This window comes from Streptopelia decaocto (genome assembly GCF_964273445.1).
Source record: "Streptopelia decaocto genome assembly, chromosome: 3".
Classification (NCBI taxonomy): domain Eukaryota; kingdom Metazoa; phylum Chordata; class Aves; order Columbiformes; family Columbidae; genus Streptopelia; species Streptopelia decaocto.
Window position 1 is genome coordinate 37,388,009 of NC_138656.1, and position 17,705 is coordinate 37,405,713.

General features: G+C 40.0%; 1 protein-coding gene across 1 annotated transcript; it reads right to left on the reverse strand.

Moving 5' to 3' along the window:
* Positions 1-1,657: 1,657 nt before the first annotated feature.
* On the reverse strand, positions 1,658-17,657 carry CEBPZ (CCAAT enhancer binding protein zeta). The gene is made up of 16 exons (XM_082049527.1): positions 17,487-17,657; positions 15,828-17,341; positions 14,560-14,791; positions 13,859-14,033; positions 13,588-13,676; positions 13,079-13,132; positions 12,273-12,375; positions 11,060-11,128; positions 9,129-9,195; positions 7,618-7,718; positions 6,048-6,108; positions 4,891-5,099; positions 3,754-3,837; positions 3,265-3,326; positions 3,097-3,178; positions 1,658-2,324 (listed from the first exon to the last, which is right to left on the reverse strand). The coding sequence occupies exons 1-16, from the start codon at positions 17,625-17,627 to the stop codon at positions 2,185-2,187; spliced, it is 3,183 nt and encodes a 1,060-aa protein (XP_081905653.1). The 5' UTR covers positions 17,628-17,657; the 3' UTR covers positions 1,658-2,184.
* Positions 17,658-17,705: the final 48 nt, after the last annotated feature.

The window sequence follows — 17,705 nt, forward strand, 5'->3', positions numbered from 1 at the left end:
GGGCCTGCCCCGGCACAGCGAGGCTGGGAAGCCGCGGGCTGCCCAGACGGGCCTCCGCCTCCGCCACTCCCCGCAGCCCCGGGCCGGCCGTCTGCGGCCCGGCCGCGCGTTAGCGCCTCGGCGCCGCCGCTGGATCGGCCATTACGGGGCCGCGAAGATACCAGCGGAAGGAATTGCCGTGCGCAGACGGCGGGCGCGCCGCGCATGTGCAGCGTTAGCGCGGTGAGGGAAGGGCGCCGTGAGGCATGTCGCTGCGCGTCGTGAAGGGGCTGCTGCTGCTGGAGACGGCGGGGCTGCTCGGCGCCATCCTGCTCTACCGCGCCATGGACCGCAGCCAAGGTGCGGCGAGGCGGCCGGGGATCACACCGCGCTGGGGCAGGGGGCGGCGGCACCGCCGGGACACCGGGAGCTGCTCCAGGCGGGGGCCGCCTGAGGTGCCCGGGGCGCCCCGCACCGCCACGGTGCCCACGCCGAGTGCGTGCGGGGGGCTTTTAAGAAAATCTGCCGCGCCGGGGTCAGTCGTTCGGCTGGTGTTAGTGTAGCACGCGGTAGTCACGCGGGTCCTCAAGGACAAGCTGTTATTTTAGTTCTATAAAACCAAAACCGTGGGGAAACTTTTGAAAGTGAGCACCAGGAACAAAGGTGCATCTTGTGCATTTTAATAGTAACAGCATCGGCTCAAATAGGGACTTAGAAAGGTGAGGCTATGTGCGAATAAGGCAGGAATGGATCAATCCTGTTCGAGGCAGCTGGTGTGCAGCTCCTGGAGCCATCCATCCCCTGGCTCACCGCTGGCTCTGGGACCAGACATTTCCCATGCAGACAACAGACCCAGCTGGCAAGCGGACAAAGCAGCCAGCAGCACAGCACCTTCCAGATCAGTCCCTCAAGCTTCTCAGACTTAGGACTCAGTGCTTAGGTAACACAAAAATAAGCCAGGCACCAACTTGGTTACTGCAGGGTTTGCTCTGCACAGCCTTATTTTGCATTCAGGCCTCTGCAGGATGCAGCACTAGTTTGACAGACCTGTGCCCCTGCTTGATTCAGATGCAGGCAGGCTGTTACACTTAAACTACTTTTCTTTGGATTTTCATTAAAAATATCTATAACCAAAATGTAGAGAATAGATGTAATGTGGTGCTGGCCTTTCACGGTTTCTCATTGCTCCCCATTTTCAGTTCAAGGTCCTAGTTCTTAGATGCCTTTGCAGCTTTTCTTGAACTGTAGTTTATATAGTTCTGTAAGGTGCAGCTAATAGCTCAGTGCACTTAGAATGAGGCTTTTACCACTTCCTGAGCTGCTGTAAAACATTAAAAGAGCATAAAGCTATCCTTACATTATTTTCTGCTGGGTTGCCTAGAGGAGCCCACAGAAGGATTCAGTGAACACCTAAAGCTGCGTAAGGAAACGAAGTAGTTTTCACAGTTTGCATTTGCATGTCCGTCTATGAGAAGCATTCAGCTTCCTGTGAATCTGTAGCTTGTATTTGGCTATCACAGTTGTGAGGAAGGTGAGAAAATATTGATCAGAGGGCTGCACATGATAACCCAAATACAGCCTGTGATAGAATGAAAAAAAAAAAAGTAAATTCAAATCACATTATTTAATGGTGGCTGTAAGTAAGGAGCTCAGACAAACTTAAGTAGAACTTACCAGGTTCAAAAAATAGTGCATTTAATTATTTGTCTTAAAATATGCTGGTAAAGTAACTGTGGTTTATCTTTCTTGTCAGATTTCAGATACACAATGCAGAAGAGGTTTCCGTCAATTCTGGAAGGTAAGTTTGTAGTTGTTGGCTGAAGTCTGTTGCATCTCATGTTTTAAAACTGATTTTATTATTGCATAAAACTTACCCCAGCAGTCCTTGCAGAAGTGTTTACTGTTAGGTGTAGGTCTGGCTGGAGCATCAGACTGTTGGGTAGAGTCCTCAGAACTGGAGGACCATATATCCAACAAAACAAGCCACAAAGTGGCTCACTTTCAGACATGTCTGACTTAGAGCTGACATGGATGTTCCTGTTTTTCAGTGTATTACAAATCCAATGAGTGGTCTGGAATTCATGGCATAAGGGAGAATGACCAAATGACATGGTTAAGCAGCAAGAACTAAAGTAAGAAAGATGAGTGATCATTTGTAAAATTATTTTAGAATAATTATAAAATGTCCACATTAAAATGTCCACTTCATCTTTTTGATTTCTTGCCTTTGTACTTGTTTTTCAGCCCTCTGTGCCTGAACTGTTTCTTCCTTTTGATGATGCTTTTCACATCCCTATTGTGAAGCCACTTGTCACGCTCTATTTCCCACTGGATCTGTTTGATATCTGTAAGAGGAAAGGTGAGAAATAAGGAGCCAATGGATACCTCTGACATCATGTGTAATACAGATGAATGATGTAAAAGTTAAAACTTCGCTACTGTATTTATAAATGTTAATAAAATGCAAACTGCCATTTTTTTGACACCAGAGTTTGGGGTTTTTTTTTCATTTCACAAAATATGCTGTGCCCTCTCAGCATCTGGGGGTTTAAGACCGCTCTTGCCATTACTTTGAATTTTCCTAATGCTGGACAGACTTGTGCTAGGAGTACAGAGTGCTTGAGTGCCGCTGTTAACATTTTTTCAGGTGACACCAGCAAGACTGCAAAAGCTCTACAAAGGAGTATATACACATTTAATTCATTAGAATTATTTCTGGGAAACTACTTTTGCTTCACTTAGACTGCAAGCAAATATTCTGGTAGGTAGATAAAGACAGTCATGCCTTACGCCTTCCCTTCAAAAGAGTCCAGGACACTACCGGAGCAAAATTCACATGAACACTTGATGAACAGCAGAACTGCCCATCCTTATGACAGACTCTTCCTCTTTTCTGAAGCTTTATTCGCTCCAGTATGCGCAGCTAATATTAGCACTGGACATCTATTGTAACTGAAGAAGACTAAGTCATGTCTTACGGATGCTGAGTTACTGTCCGTACTGTATGACTTCTGATTGCATGTGTTTTTCAGTTAGAGAAGGCAGATCTTTATAAGTACAGAATCTGAAGAACCAAAACAGCGTTGCAACTATGTGCTATTTGTAGGATGTACTTACTTGCATTATCCCTGTTGGCCATGGCATTCATTCCGATATTGTCAAACTTAGACCCAGCATTTTCATCCAGCAGATAACCGAACTTTAAAGAGAGAAATTTTACTACTTTGTTACAAAGAAACAAGTAAAATGCTTGAACACTTTTTGCTAAGGACTGATCAACCTTACCTCTTCTGCAGATGCCAGTATACTGGCGTCTTTGAGTTTTCTCTTCTTTCCTCGGTTGGATCCTTCAAACAAAAAGTATTATGAGACAGAATTTCAAGTTCACAAAGATACTATAACAAAGTGTTACCAAGGTATGTTAGAAACCTTTATTCTCCACCTTCCCCCTCAAAAAAAGGAAAAAAGAGTTTCCAACCAAGAACTAAATAGCACAAACTTTTGCATCACATTAGTAACAGAGACACAAACTGCTAGTACAACTCTATCCTTCCTTCAAAAGTCCCTCCTTTGATTTCCAGTCCTTCAACAGCAGATTGTCACTCTGAACGAGGCCACACTGGTTGGAGGACAAGGGCAAGACCAACACCTCTTCATTTATGGGTTATTCAAATCTTGAACTCAGATCCGATAACGTAGATAATCTAGACTACTAACACCCTCTGTATTTGTATTAAAGGTTCTCAAATGGATATCATAGCAGTGTTTCCTTACCTTCAAGTGACCCCACAAAATTCAAATCTTTCTTTCTCTTGCCCTTTTTACTGCCAGAGTTCAGTTGCTTGTCATTATTTGGGTCTGACAGGAAAAAAAGAAAAAAACAAAACAAAACATCACTCCCTCATTCTCACACTGTGTGCATGTATTTAAAGCATAGCAGAGACTAAAATCTCTTTCTAGGTATATTTGTCATAATGGTCTGAGTCTTTACTTTAAAAAAGCTTAAAAGACAGCGCACACAAACAAATTTGGGATTTCTTCAACCCAGACAATTAAAAATTGATCAGTGGTGCACCATTCTTTATGATTTTTTCCACAGCACAAGAAACTAATGAAATATGATACTAAGGTACATAAAATATGAAGGCTAAAAGCAGGTGTTATGTAAACCTCAAAAGTCTGCTTGGTAAATCTGGTGAAACAATAAGCTCATGAAAGATTAATGTGTTAACAGCTGTATGAATAGTTTACCTCCTCTACCCTCAATCATATGTGACCTTAAAATATTAGTTGAAATACTCAATCTGTGTTTTTCCAGCAACAAGAAGTGCATACTGTATGAACTGTGCTTTTCAGTTGAAAAGATAATAAAACCAGGCAGATGCAATGATCAATTGTTATTAGAATGGTAATAAAAATCTGGGTGCATAACTGTATTAGATGAGTAAGCTGTTACTTAGCAGACAACAATTTAAATAGAAGTTACCTCATCTAAAAAACCCAACATACTACTAGGTCTAAAGAAATACAAAAATTACCAAGTATTAGATTTTTTAAAATAATTTTTCAAATGAGATCTTTCAATGAGATCTTTTAATATTTCTGCCTACCGTAGCCAGTTATTTGTGTATAAAGCTCCTTTTGTACCTGCCAATGTTTTCAGAATGAAAGAAACTTGTCTGCAAGTTTTTATACCCAGATGCCTCATACGCACTCACACTTGGAACACTGCTGGGAAATGTTTCTCTTAAGACTTTATTGTCCAGAAAAGGACCTCTTGTCACTTCCTTACTTAAAAGCCAAACCTCCCACGTAGGTAACTAAATCTGAATTTATATATGTGATTATGTATTAGATAACCTATTTTTAAAGCTTTTTCTTCTCATTTTTTGATAATTAATGGTACCTTACCTAGGCTGTTATCATCATCAGACACATCCATAAATACTCCTCCCTCTTCATCCATATCCTCTCCAAATTCTTCCTCCATACTTCCTAAGGAGACTTCTTCATCATCCAGATCACTGAAATCATCTTCGTCATCAGAATCCTCCCAGTCACCACTGGACTCCTCGCTTCTTTGGCCTTTCTTACCACCTTTGGTTTTCTTTTTTATATTACTAAAAAAAATATGTAACAAGCTTAGCACTTTATCTGTCAAAATACTGTTTGCATCCAGATAACATCTATCTACTGGCAAACACTATGTTAGAAAAGTTCAACATCATTGCAAAATACTGTAAATGTACGTTGAGACCTAAGAAACATATTATGCACTCAGGTATGTTTTCAACCTCAGCATATGGAACTGTATTATGAAAGTCAACCATTTTAAGAAGTTCTGAGAAAATACTATTCTGAAATTAACAGAAATGTCAGCTCTACTAAATGAGGAAATAAGACTTTTTCCTTAAGAAAGGAACCATGGTTCTTTATATATTAGATGGTTACTTGTTTCTTGTCTCCTCTTTGCTATTTTTTATTCACACCAGTCTGGATCACAAAAATGTTCAGGTTTCACTAGAATTTTAAGCTTTAATTCTCTTCTCAAGAAAATAAATTTCCATGCTGATTTGAAAGCTGTATTGCAGCCACTTCAAGTGAAAAAGAGGCTACATGATGAAGCTGCTGACTTCCTGAGAACTGAGCTCTGCGATTCTGGGTTCCAGAAAGTTTATTTACTGCATTAGGTCCAGTTACAACCAGTCCTTACAGCAGCAGTACCATTATGCCTCATTCTGCTTACTTTTGTGCTTGGTAATTCTTTAACAGAAACCTGAGACAATGAAAAACAAGATCTTACCTTGCTTATTGGATCAGTGCATTGCATAAACAAAATACTACAGGCCTCACGCGTCAAGCCAGCAGACTGGAAACACCACAGGATCACAATGCCCCACTATGGGACATGCAGAAAAGCAGCATTACCCAGTGTCCAACTGCTATTGCCTTTTTTGCAAAGTGATATTCTGAGTCTTTTTGAAAAAAGTCTATCCAATTTTGCAGAGTAAATCTCTACATGGGGATTAAAACAAGAGATTAAAAAAAAAAACAGTTTAAAGTCTTACCCAGCAAAATCAAGGTCATCCTGGCCAATGTCAATGGCATTATCAGCAGCTTCAAATGTATCTAGGGCAAAAATTGTTTATTACTACACAACAAAGCCAAACAAAGAAATATGAAGTCATTACATATGGGTATCTCTTTCCTGAACAGTTTATATGATCTACATCAGTAACAAAGGGTCCTGATAAAAAGGGTTCATACTCCTACAGAAAATTACTCCAGAAAACACTTACCTAAAGCTAACTGGACTTTTCCTGAAAAAATATTTTTCTTTGAAAAATAATGGAAGTTTTCTTTTACCCAGGATGTATTTTCTGGCCAGAATTAGATGATGTGGGAAGCAGGCAGACACAAATGGATACAAAACTGCCTAGTGATTCAAACTTAGTTGGCAAGAGGGATATCACGAGTTTCAAATACTTGCTCCAAGTCAGACAGAACACAGACTTGATTAAGGTACCCCAAGCAAGTGTCCTGCCAGCTAATTTGTATGCTAATTTTCAGATTAGAAGTATTCACTTTAATTTTTGACAGAAAAGCAAACAGCCTAGAGGGTGAAAGCTCCTATCATTGAATTCACTTAGGAACAAATTGCTATATAAAATAGCAGGTAAAAACAAGATCTGAAAAATTACAAATGTTCTGTTTCAAAGACTAAAAGCTGACATTAGGAGGTCCTTAATTTAACATTCTGAATTTATGGAGCAAATTCTCAGAGACAGTTAACTTATTAGAGATACTAACAATAGAACAACAAACACAATTAGAAACAGATTGTTGTCATAACTAAGACCATACTAGTTGTGTAACTAAGGAAGAATCCTGCTGTGGGAGTTCAGAATTCTCTAAAAATACTGAACAGAACAGTTATGGAGAGCTAAATAACTGTCTTGCTTGGGTTTTGGTGTTTGTTGTTGTTTTTCCAAATACATATATTACTATATAAGCAAAACATGAAATATGAAATAATAAAATAATAACGGACATTTTATGGTACTCTAACAAATTCAGATTCTGGAACAAATCATAATTCCAAAGCAAACAAAGTACACACTGCAGGAAGAGCTAAGACTACTGCAGAAGTTTGCCAAGGATCTAAGTGAACAAATAACCTCATGGAAGAGGTTGGGAATGATGAGAAAAAGCATAAGAAACATTGAAAAAGGCCAAGAAGTAAAGAACGAAACAATAGAAGCAAATGTTACGTGCTGCTAGAAGTTATTTAACTCTCAGACTACATTAGGAAAAGAACAAAAAGGCATGAACTGCCACTCATGAGCTTATGTTCAAAAATCAGATGATTTCCAACTGTCTCAACAAGATGAGCACTACTGGAGTAGTGAGGGCAAGACCTCGTTCACCAGATGGCCACCCAGCTGGCTTACATCAGGGACAGTGGGAACCGCTGGCTGTAGTAGCATAGAGTCTGAATTGGAAAGCCAGTTTTCTTCCACTTACATATTCCTATATCTGTCTCTTTTATACAGTGCAAACTATAAAAAGGATAAATTAATAATTTGCAAAAGCAGGAAATACTGGGATAGTTACTGCAAAAAAAACCCACAACCTTACCCAATGCTCTTTCAAATTCATCATCATCTACATCTTCCACACTTTCTTCATCATCCTGACGCTTTTGTTTCTCTCTCCTCTTATCAAACTTTGAATAAAATCTGAAATAATATATTGCTCTCAGACACAAAATTGCAGGTGATGATCTTTGTGACAAGTTTTTTTTAAAAACAACCTGCAGATTGGTTCACATATGTGTTGCCAGTTGAAAATTGTAAGCAATGGTTTCAAACACAGATCAAGCCAGAGATTTATATTTTCTTCGTTTTTCAAAGAGTAAGCCACCACTGTAAGATTTAAAACACAGAAATTTCACAGCCAAAGGTGCCAGAAATTATTTTCAACATAGTGACTTTACAAAAGGGCACAAGAAAGATGTGAAAATCTGTGTCATGCTGATATGGAAGAAAGGACCAAGTTCAACTTGAATCTAATTGAGGGAAAAAAAAAAGAGATAATTCACCCATTAAGTTCTGTAAATTTCCCCCCATAGCCCTCTCCTTTTATCTGTTTCATTTTACCTTGTCGGCCATTTTAAACCACCTTCTCTCCTTCATTTCATATTAAAGAATCGCTAAACACAGAAGGCAGATTTGATCATATACAAGAGCAGAAGACTTCAGCACTTCATATGGAAGACTTTCAATGTGTAATCTCAGTTTCAGTCATCTTCAACGTAACAATACTGACAGCCGTATGTTTTTAGGCTGCTTTTCTTTAATCTCAAAATTAATACCACTTTTTTATTTATTAAGTAATATTATGTTCCTCAATATTATAGTATCAATTAATTAAAATTAATAAGTCCCTTAACCTGATACTTCAAAAAAATTTAAAAGCCCCATCTGCAATGAATACACTACACAAAAAAAACCCAAAGTGAATGAAACAAAATAAATGAAGTTAATTTAAACACTGATTTCATAAGGAGACATTCAGAGGTAACCGGTATTTTGATCTAATAAGAACAAATCTTTGCCAAATGTGTACCACTTCAATTTTAGTATTACAGTTGCATTTTTAAATCATAGTCTGAAAGGAAATCCAACTAAATGGAAAGACCTATGAATAGTAAAAAAAATAAACAGAAAACTAGCTCTTCTTTTTTTTGCATTGTTCTGTTCTAATAAGCTTTGATGCTAATATCATGAGCAAGGTATATTGCAGGGTTTTTAAAATGTATTTCTAATGCATAGGAATTACAACCCACAAGACATTCATCACTACCTATTGTTTAAGGACTCTTTATTATGATGTCAACTTACTTGATTATAGACTACAAGCACTGATTGCCTTTGTTCATAAGTGATAAAGGGATATTCTTTCCTAAGCACTTTTGACAAACGTTGAAATTAGGTTCTAAGGAAAGTACTGTCAACACAAGCCACTCAAATTAGTCAAATTTTGCAAACACTTGGAATACCAGAGTATACTTACGAAATGTAATACGGTTTGATAGCATTGCATTAAAAAACAACACTTAAAATGAATGTCTGCAAGTATTTCATTACCTGTGAAAAAACACTTCATCCACTGGGATTTTGCTCTCATCTTTTGCACGGAATTCCTTACTGTTGACTGCAAAAAGAAAAAAAAAAAACCACAACTTATTTTACCTCAAGTTGAAGTGATTGCAGTTATTTTAAAAGGTTAAACAGCATGCACAGACACAAGTACACAGCTATCCAGTGTCATCTGTTACATAAAGTGGAGGTCATCTCAAAACCTCTTTAAACCAAGAGTTCTCTTTGCATATACTGATAATTAGATGTGAGCAGACCCCATGGAAAAACTCGAGACACAGCCCTAACAAGGTCCTTATTTATACATCAGCAAGGGAGGTTTTGCAATTACCTACAGCAGGAATGCATCCTTCACCTCAGAAGGAAATCAAAGGACAAAAGAGTTACTGATAAACTGAGTGGGCACAGATTATACTATTTTCTGTAGTGTTTACTCACAGAGGGACTCTTCAAATAGTGGAAGGTACCAGAGGATTTGCAATCTCAATTCTCTAAGCCTCAACAGATACCAGATACATACAAGTGCAGATTTTTGTATCTGTATTCATATACCCAGATTTTTTTATATTGGATTTGTAGAACACTTCAATTCCACAACTCCAGTTTGAAATGCTCAGTCTGGTCCTTTATCTCAGAATAAACTACAGAATGCAATAAAACAAACTGTACCTTCAAATGTCAAAATCCCTGCTTTAAGCTTTGATAGCCATAAAACCATGGATTAGTAAAGGTACATCAGCTAATCTGTATAACTAAAACTTCTGTGGAACACAACAGACCCAAAGTTAGAAGAAAGCACATCCCTGGGAATATTACAGAGCTTCTACCACAGAAGATGGAACGTCTTTTGGTCTCAAGTAGCATGGTTTACCCTGATTTTTTAACTGCTGGTTCTTAATACCAAATCCTACCCTTAATCACTGGAAATGGTGAGACTAGACAAAAGGCAGCCGCTTTCTGGGGGCAGGAAGACTCTTAGTGTCAAAGATATCTTACCCTAATCCTAACAATAGCTGCAGCTGTGGCATTGTATGGAGTGATCCACATCATCTAATGAAAGAGCTTAATGTGACTGAATCATTATATAAACCATTTTCTGAGATTTAGTAAGTTTTCAATCATAACGAGAATAAAAGTTGTTATATGATAACTTTGAAACAGATAAAAACATCAACCACACAATACTACTGTATTAACTACAGCTAGATCAGCATACATTTTAAAGATTTTTGTATTATTTTAGTTATTTTTAAGAACTTAAAAAAACGTTATTCATAAAACTACTATGCCAGGTAAAAGAATGACATGCTTCTGAGCAGAAAATTTAGCTAATATTTTATAAATTCATGTCCCTCTGATGTTAGTGCCCTAACAGATTGCTCTTCTAACTAGAATTATCATTAGCTGAAATAAATTCTAAGGCTTTTTTTTTTAGCCTTTTTTTCCCCCGCTAAGGGGTCACATTGCCAGCTACAAACAGATTTTTAACAGTGTTCTAAACTTTGATACAAGATTGCAAATCTCTTCTTTACCCAGGGAGTATATATCCTCTTACAGGGATGCCGGCAAAAGAAAAACAGAAAAGAAAGGTCTCAAAAAAGAGTTGGTGTGTAAAGCCACGTGCTACAGTAGAAGAAAATGTGTTTTGCTACTCAAGAGGCTAACAGTTGAGGTAACTGATTTTCTCTATGTCATTTGTTCTTAAAATGACTCAATAAAGTTTCAGCTATGGAGATTCCATGCACCCTTATAAGAAGATCAGACCTGATCCGGAACATCAGGTACCACCACTGCACTCCTGATGGACAAGACTTTTATTGCTAATAGAAATAGCATAGACAGCACAGATGACATGTCTACAACAACCAGTCAGGAATTCTTCAGCCATCACAATCTTAATTGAAAAGGGGCTGACTTACCTGCCAGATTCTGCCTGTCTTTCATAAACTGCTTCTTCTTTGGCTGCATTACCACGCTGCTGGTGTTTTCTGTAGCAGAACATAAATCAGAAAAAAATTATTACTATTGATACAAAACTGTGAGGAGTGGCTGACACACCAGAGGGTTTTGCTGCCATCCACAAGGATCTCAAGAGGCTGGATAAATGGGCTGAGAGGAACCTCATGCAGTTCAACGAGGGGAAGTGCAAAGCCCTACACCTAGGCAGGAACAAGCCCATGCACCAGTATATGCTGGTGGCTGCCCAGCTGGAAAGCAGCTTGGCAGAACAGACCCTGGGCGTCCTGGTGGACACCGAGTTGACTGTGAGCCAGCCATGTGCCCTTGCAGCAAAGACGGCTGACAGTGTCCTGGGCTGCATGAGGAGGAGCATTGGCAGCAGGTGGAGATGATCCTTCCTCTGCTCAACACTGGTGAGGCCACGCTGGAAGTGCTCTGTCCAGGTCTGGGCTCCCCAGTGCAAGGGAGACATGGGAATACGGGGGAAGAGCCCAGCGAAGGGCCACTAAGATGATGAAGGGACTGGAGCATCTCTCCTGTGAGGAAAGGTTGGGTGACCTGGGACTGTTCAGCCTGGAGAACAGGCAGCTGAGGGGATCTAATCGGTGTATACAGATACCTGAAGGGAGGGGGTAAAGAAGGCAGAGCACTTTTCAGCGGTGCCCAGTGACAGGGCAAGAGGTGATGGGCACTAATTGAAACACAGGAGGCTCCATCTGAACATCAGGGAACACTTTTTCACTGTGAGGGAGACTGTGTGCTGGTTGCCCTGAGATGCTGTGGAGTCTCCATTCTTGGAGACATTCAAAAGCCATCTGGACAGCCTGGGCAGCCTGCTCTAGGTGGCCTTGCTTGAGCAGATGATCTCCAGAGATCCCTTCCAACCTCAACCATTCTGTAGTCTCTACATTCCACTATCACTTTGCTTAGTTCTGCTAGGTTAGCAATACTCGTGCTGCAGAAGTGAGAGACAGCAGTATGTGACTGTCAGCTGGTTCTTAGCTGCAGATATGTCCATTGCAGCCCTGAAGATGGATCCCACTCCTCTGTTGCACTACGTGCATCCCAAATACTTGACAAGCACAAAGGGTTACTTGACAATCTGAGAGAAAGAGAGTTTGGTCACCATCAATAATCGAAATCATATGTTATTATGTACAGAGAAGTTTGTACCTTTGCCTTTGTGGTGTTTGGGATTCCTGTACACAAAGCGATCCAGGAATCTCATTAATGTGAAATCCTGCAAAGGGTCTCCAGAGTACTGAATGTGATTTCCCTGGAAGAAGAAGAAAGCCAAAAATCATTACAGTCTTCGTTTAAGAAAATCAGCAACTAAACACAAAGGATTCAAACACTCCAAGAACAACATTAAACCACACTTGAAAAACACAAAGACTCAGGGATACTTAATCAAAAAGCCTGACAAGTTAATACACTCCTGTACAGGTTCTTATTTTCAGAATGTGAATATTTTCGTAACTAAAAACCACCTCCTTCACTTTGTTTCAGTGATGAACTGCCTTGCTATGTACTGTGCTAATAGCAGTTAATACTCAGGACCATTCGGATACCATATATTCAAATGAAAATAAAGACTTTAAATATACATTTGTGCAGGCTTTGATATTTTTCACATGATAACCAAAACAGTATTAAAAAATAATATGTTCCAACAGCAGGGTTCCCAACATAAAAAACCCACGTTAAATAAAAAGACAGACCAAAACTCTAAAAAAGCTTTAAGAATCATGTAATATACACATTCTTACCAAGTTAATTACATCTATGAGCAGTCTCCTTTACAAAAAAAAAAACCTAATTCCATGAAAAGTTTTGCATTTGAGTGTTTGTTACAGTGCTGTAGAGCTGCTAGTTACCTGCAGAGTGCAAGGAGGCTTTATAATGTATTTTTTCAAATGGCAAAAGACAGACAACATAAAAATCCAACTTCAAAGCTACAGACTAGTGAAAGCACTTACTTCTAGAATTGTTTTTGCAAATAGGGCCACAGATGGATGAAAATGTTCAGAAAGCTGAAAAACACAAATCATATACTTATTTCTATTTTTAAAATAAACACAATCATTACTCATGTTGACATATAAAACTCCTGACAACACCACTATGTCATAAGACCACTCCGTAACTCACCAAATAACATGCAGATGCACAAAGCAGTGCAAGGCTGATGTGTTCTGTCCTTGAACTTCAAGTTTTAATCTTTTGTTTGCCTTATCTGAATACATTCTCACTTACAATTTTATTTAATTCAACACAGAAAAGCTTTACCGATACAAAGCTAAGATTCAAAAGTCAAAAAAAGATTGTCATTGTTCAAATCTCCACTTAAAAATTCCTGTTCCCTACTCTGGAATATCAGCATTGTATATAACATATAAAAGCTTAAAGCTGAACAATGTGTTGTTTAACCTTTCTGTTGTGTTACCCAGGTAGCTATTCCAAGAATAACCAAGTTAATTTTCTTTACCTTTTTCAGTTCCCAAAGGCTTGTACTTTCAGCACCACAGTACAAAGGACTCCGGTGCATAGGGTCATATGAAGTTCCACTCTTCCTGCCTGACGGGCAGAGGAGATAAAAATGACGTAAATTTCCTCATGCAACTTCATGAGAGTATTCTTTTCATTTCAACATGACAGTAACACTGCCCATCATTTTTATCAATGTTACAAGTCTTGATCAACATGTCACTGTTACAGAATATTAGAAGCTAAAGAATTATATTTTCTTGCTACTGTACCTCCCATATTCAGATGATGCACCCACGAGGCTGTTGAATTTGAGTCATTTGTTTTAGCAGAATTTTCCATTGTGCTCCTCTCTTCACTTTCTACTTCTTTGTCTGCATCCACAAATTTTTCCTCATCCTCTTCAGCCTCTTCTTGATCCTTAAAGCACTCTTCATCATCTGATTCCTAAACAAGAAAAAATGCTAGCAAACAGCTTTTCCTTTCCAGTTTATTATAAAAATGCGCCTATTGTTCTTAAGAAGCTACTTACAAAATTATAAACAAACGATAGCTAAAGTTTAAGCAACACAGACTCTTGGCCTTCACAGAGGACTTAAAATTGAACTTTACCGCTTATATCACAGAAGTGTAATGGGCCCTCTCCATCTGAAGAAAGAAAAAAAAAATCCAGACCTCCCCTTCAGGGAGCACAGACAGAAGAAACAAAGAGGCCATTTTTCTACAAAGCTTTTTGGTGAAGAATGTTTACCTGCTTACTTGTGCAGCATTTAGCTAAATAATCCTCTGTCCATGACTGAAGTTCATAGGACCGACTAGAATGCTTAAAACACCCTCATCTATGCAGATTTTTAATGCAGTTATAATTATTCAAGTGCAAACCCTCAGGTTGGTAATAAACAGGTTAGGGAAAGGTGCTTGTGAAACTAGCTCTTACTGAAAAAAACAATGAGATAAAGAAATCGTGTTATACCACATGATCCTGTAACTGGACCCTTAACTCCGGTTTTACTTTCAGAAGCTCAGACAGAAGGTACAGGGTTCCACAAATGAAGGGTGGCATGTGTCCACAAGTGACTTGAAGTAACCTCTTCACAAAGGCCTTCACACGGCGCAACACTACATCTGCCTTCAGAGATTTATAGACAAGATTAAGAAACATGGATGGCCTTGAGCAGGTTGCTAAAGCAGGATCTAGAAGCTTCCTGTAGAACACACAGGAGAAAAAAATTGCTGAATGTCATAATGCACATAGGAGAATAACTGCTGTTAACAACAATCATCTTCATTTTTCAAAGTGCCATCTAAAAGACCAGTGACAGCTTGCTCCCCAATACTGAAAACCATTACATCAACCTGAACTGTCAATAGTTGTGTAATATTTCTAAATATACACAACACTGAAGATTAAAAAAACCTCTATATCAGTAAACAAAAAGAAAACTGTAAGAAAATACAAAGAAAATGAGTTCAACTGAAAAACAGTTTTAAAGTTCGAGATATTCAGGGTAAGAAACTAATCTGATTTATTCAGATGTTCAAAAAACAGAAAGAAAATGGTTAGCAAGTAGCGTGTTTCACAACCAGATCAGACACATGTGTTGGCAAGTTCATTTTTTACTCCACTTTCTTTCCAGACCGCCAGGAAAGCCCCTAAATACATTGCACACTCTGGGGGAACTTGAGTTCCCTTTTCAAAAATCCCTTTGGTCCACTAAACAGAAACCTGTAAGGATCCAACAAAGAGTCTAAACAATCAGCTGGGACAAAAAACAATGAGATACTTTCATAGCATAAGGTTTTCCTACTATACAAACTAAATAATCTAAAGAATTTCTTAACATATTTCCACTCACCATATGGAAAAAAGGAAACATGATTTTAGGCTATTCTGTGACTAAACCACTGTACCTGTAAAAGTTATTTCAGAAGTAATTATCTATTAGTTTCAAATAATAGCTGGAATATAACTATGCCACCAGAACACAGTGCAAAGCATGAAATGCATATGTTGTGTTGTCAGGACTTATCACTACCATTTCTTTTATCCTCATGTTAAGTCAAAGAAACCACATGCTTTTTTTTCTAGCTCATACAAAACATCAAAAAATTTTAGCCAATGAGACACAAAACTCACAAGATCTTAAAAGCAAAGTAAGTGTTTCTAAAACTTTAAATTAATGGTGACTCCCTCATAAACTTAAATTTATAGTTAAAAAACCCCGCAAACCTGTTACTTACTTGTATAGTGCTGCGTAGTACCTATCTGACACAGTCTGCTGAGAGTCCATCACTTGAAATAGTAACATCAGGGCCTGGACACTGGTACTGAAGTTCACAAGATGCAGAACTTTAAACAATGTGTTCATTTGCTCTTTCACTTTCTCATCACCAGTGTCAGCATAAGGGTAAGCTCTGTTTACCCCACAAAGAAGAGCACTGAGCATTTTGGATTCAACATCTTTTTTCTTAATGCAGTTCCGAAAAAAGCAAAAGTACAAAGTTATCAGTTTGTTAGCCAGTGCACTTTCTTCATGACTGAGGACTATCTGATTCAGAAAGCAAATGGCATAATACTGAGTTTTCACATTAATGTTTGACCGGTACAAAAGCCTCTCCACCTCACTGCACACTACCCCCTTCATATTTGGATGCTTGTGCAGTAGCGTCTCTAAAAGATATGAGGCTTTGGTGGCAAGTTTGTTCTGAGGGTCTCCCAGTTTATTTACCAACTGAACAAGCAGAACCTTCTCCTGCTCAGGCTTGTTACAGAGAAGCTCGTGGGCAACTGCCAGCGCTCGGGATTTCGGTGCTGTCAGAGAATCATGACTCAGTGTTTCTAACGCTTGCACAAACTCTGCCACCTGCAGTTTCAGGTGATGCTCAAAGTACCAGAGTATCAAACGTCTGTCTCTTGAATCCTTGTTGCCACTCGACATCTTCTCTATGTTGTTCAATGGTCGCTGTGAGAAAGACCATAATTTCCTATTATCTGGCAAGAGATCTGAAATAAGCAGCTCCTTGAAGGTATCCAAAGCCATGAGGCTCTGATGCCTGCTGCCCTTTTTCTTTATGAGGTTTACCAAGTTCTCAACAAACTGGAGACTGTGGACAGCACTGTCCTGAATGAGAAGGGTCATCGCTGCCATCCTGTCAGCCAAGGTACCCGATGACACAACAGTTTTCATCCACGCTGAAGAGGCCCCCTTCTGATAATCTGTCTTATTCTTATACAAATCTGTCTCATGTTGGTACAGCTTTTGGGCCAAGGCCTTATACTTGGTCAGAAGTGTCTGATTTTGTGGCTCTGAAGAGAACTCGTTGGTGTATTCTAGGTCATACCATTTGCCCCCTGGTTTGACCAGTATCACTTGCCTAGCATGAAATTCAAAATCTTCTTCCAGCCTCTCTGTCTTTGCTGAAAGGTGCTGCTCCTGATCACCACCAGCATGTTTTTTCTTGCTGGCTTTCACAGCACTTGCCTTTTCCTTGACTTTTTTCTCTTTTTTCCCTTCTAATGAAGGTGGATTCGTTTCCTTCTTGCTTTTGTCTTTCTTTAGGGGCTTCTCCTCCTTGCTGCTGTCGTCCTCCTCCCCCTCGTCCACCACGAAGCAACTTTTCGCGTACTTGCCGAGCCCCAAGGAACCGACAAACGCTTCCAGCTCCCCTTCCTTCAGGTCGTCGATCGTGTCCTTCTTGCCGCCGTCCACCACCTCCTCCGTCTCGTCCACGGCGCACAGCATCACGTAGTCTTGCTGCGGGAAGGGCAGCGCGTGGCCGTTACAGGGGGTCTCGCGCCAGGCCGCGCACCCCCAACGGCTCCCCTCGTCACCCCCGGAGCCCGTTCCGGGGGGACCCGGCCGCCATGTGCTCCCGCTCCCTCCCGCCCTACCCCCTTACCTTGGTGCCGCCGAGACGCAGCACCTCGTCCAGCGTGAACTCTTCGGCGTCTCCATTTTCTCCTTCTTCATCGTCGTCCTCGCCGCTGTCGCCACCCGCCTCTTTCGGGTCCCTCACGCCGAAGTCCCACAGCGCCGCCATCGCCGCCCGCCGGAAGCTTCTGCGCACATGCCGGCGCGCGCTTCCGGCACCGCGGGACAGCGGGAGCGCAGGTCCTGC

Coding starts and splice junctions, on each gene's coding strand:
- CEBPZ (XM_082049527.1), bottom strand. CDS start 17,627: ATGGCGGCGCTGTGGGACTTCGGCGTGAGGGACCCGAAAGAGGCGGGT. Junction 17,342..17,486: donor TGCGTCTCGGCGGCACCAAG/GTAAGGGGGTAG, acceptor CCCTTCCCGCAG/CAAGACTACGTGATGCTGTG. Junction 13,133..13,587: donor GCCTTTGGGAACTGAAAAAG/GTAAAGAAAATT, acceptor TGTGTTTTTCAG/CTTTCTGAACATTTTCATCC.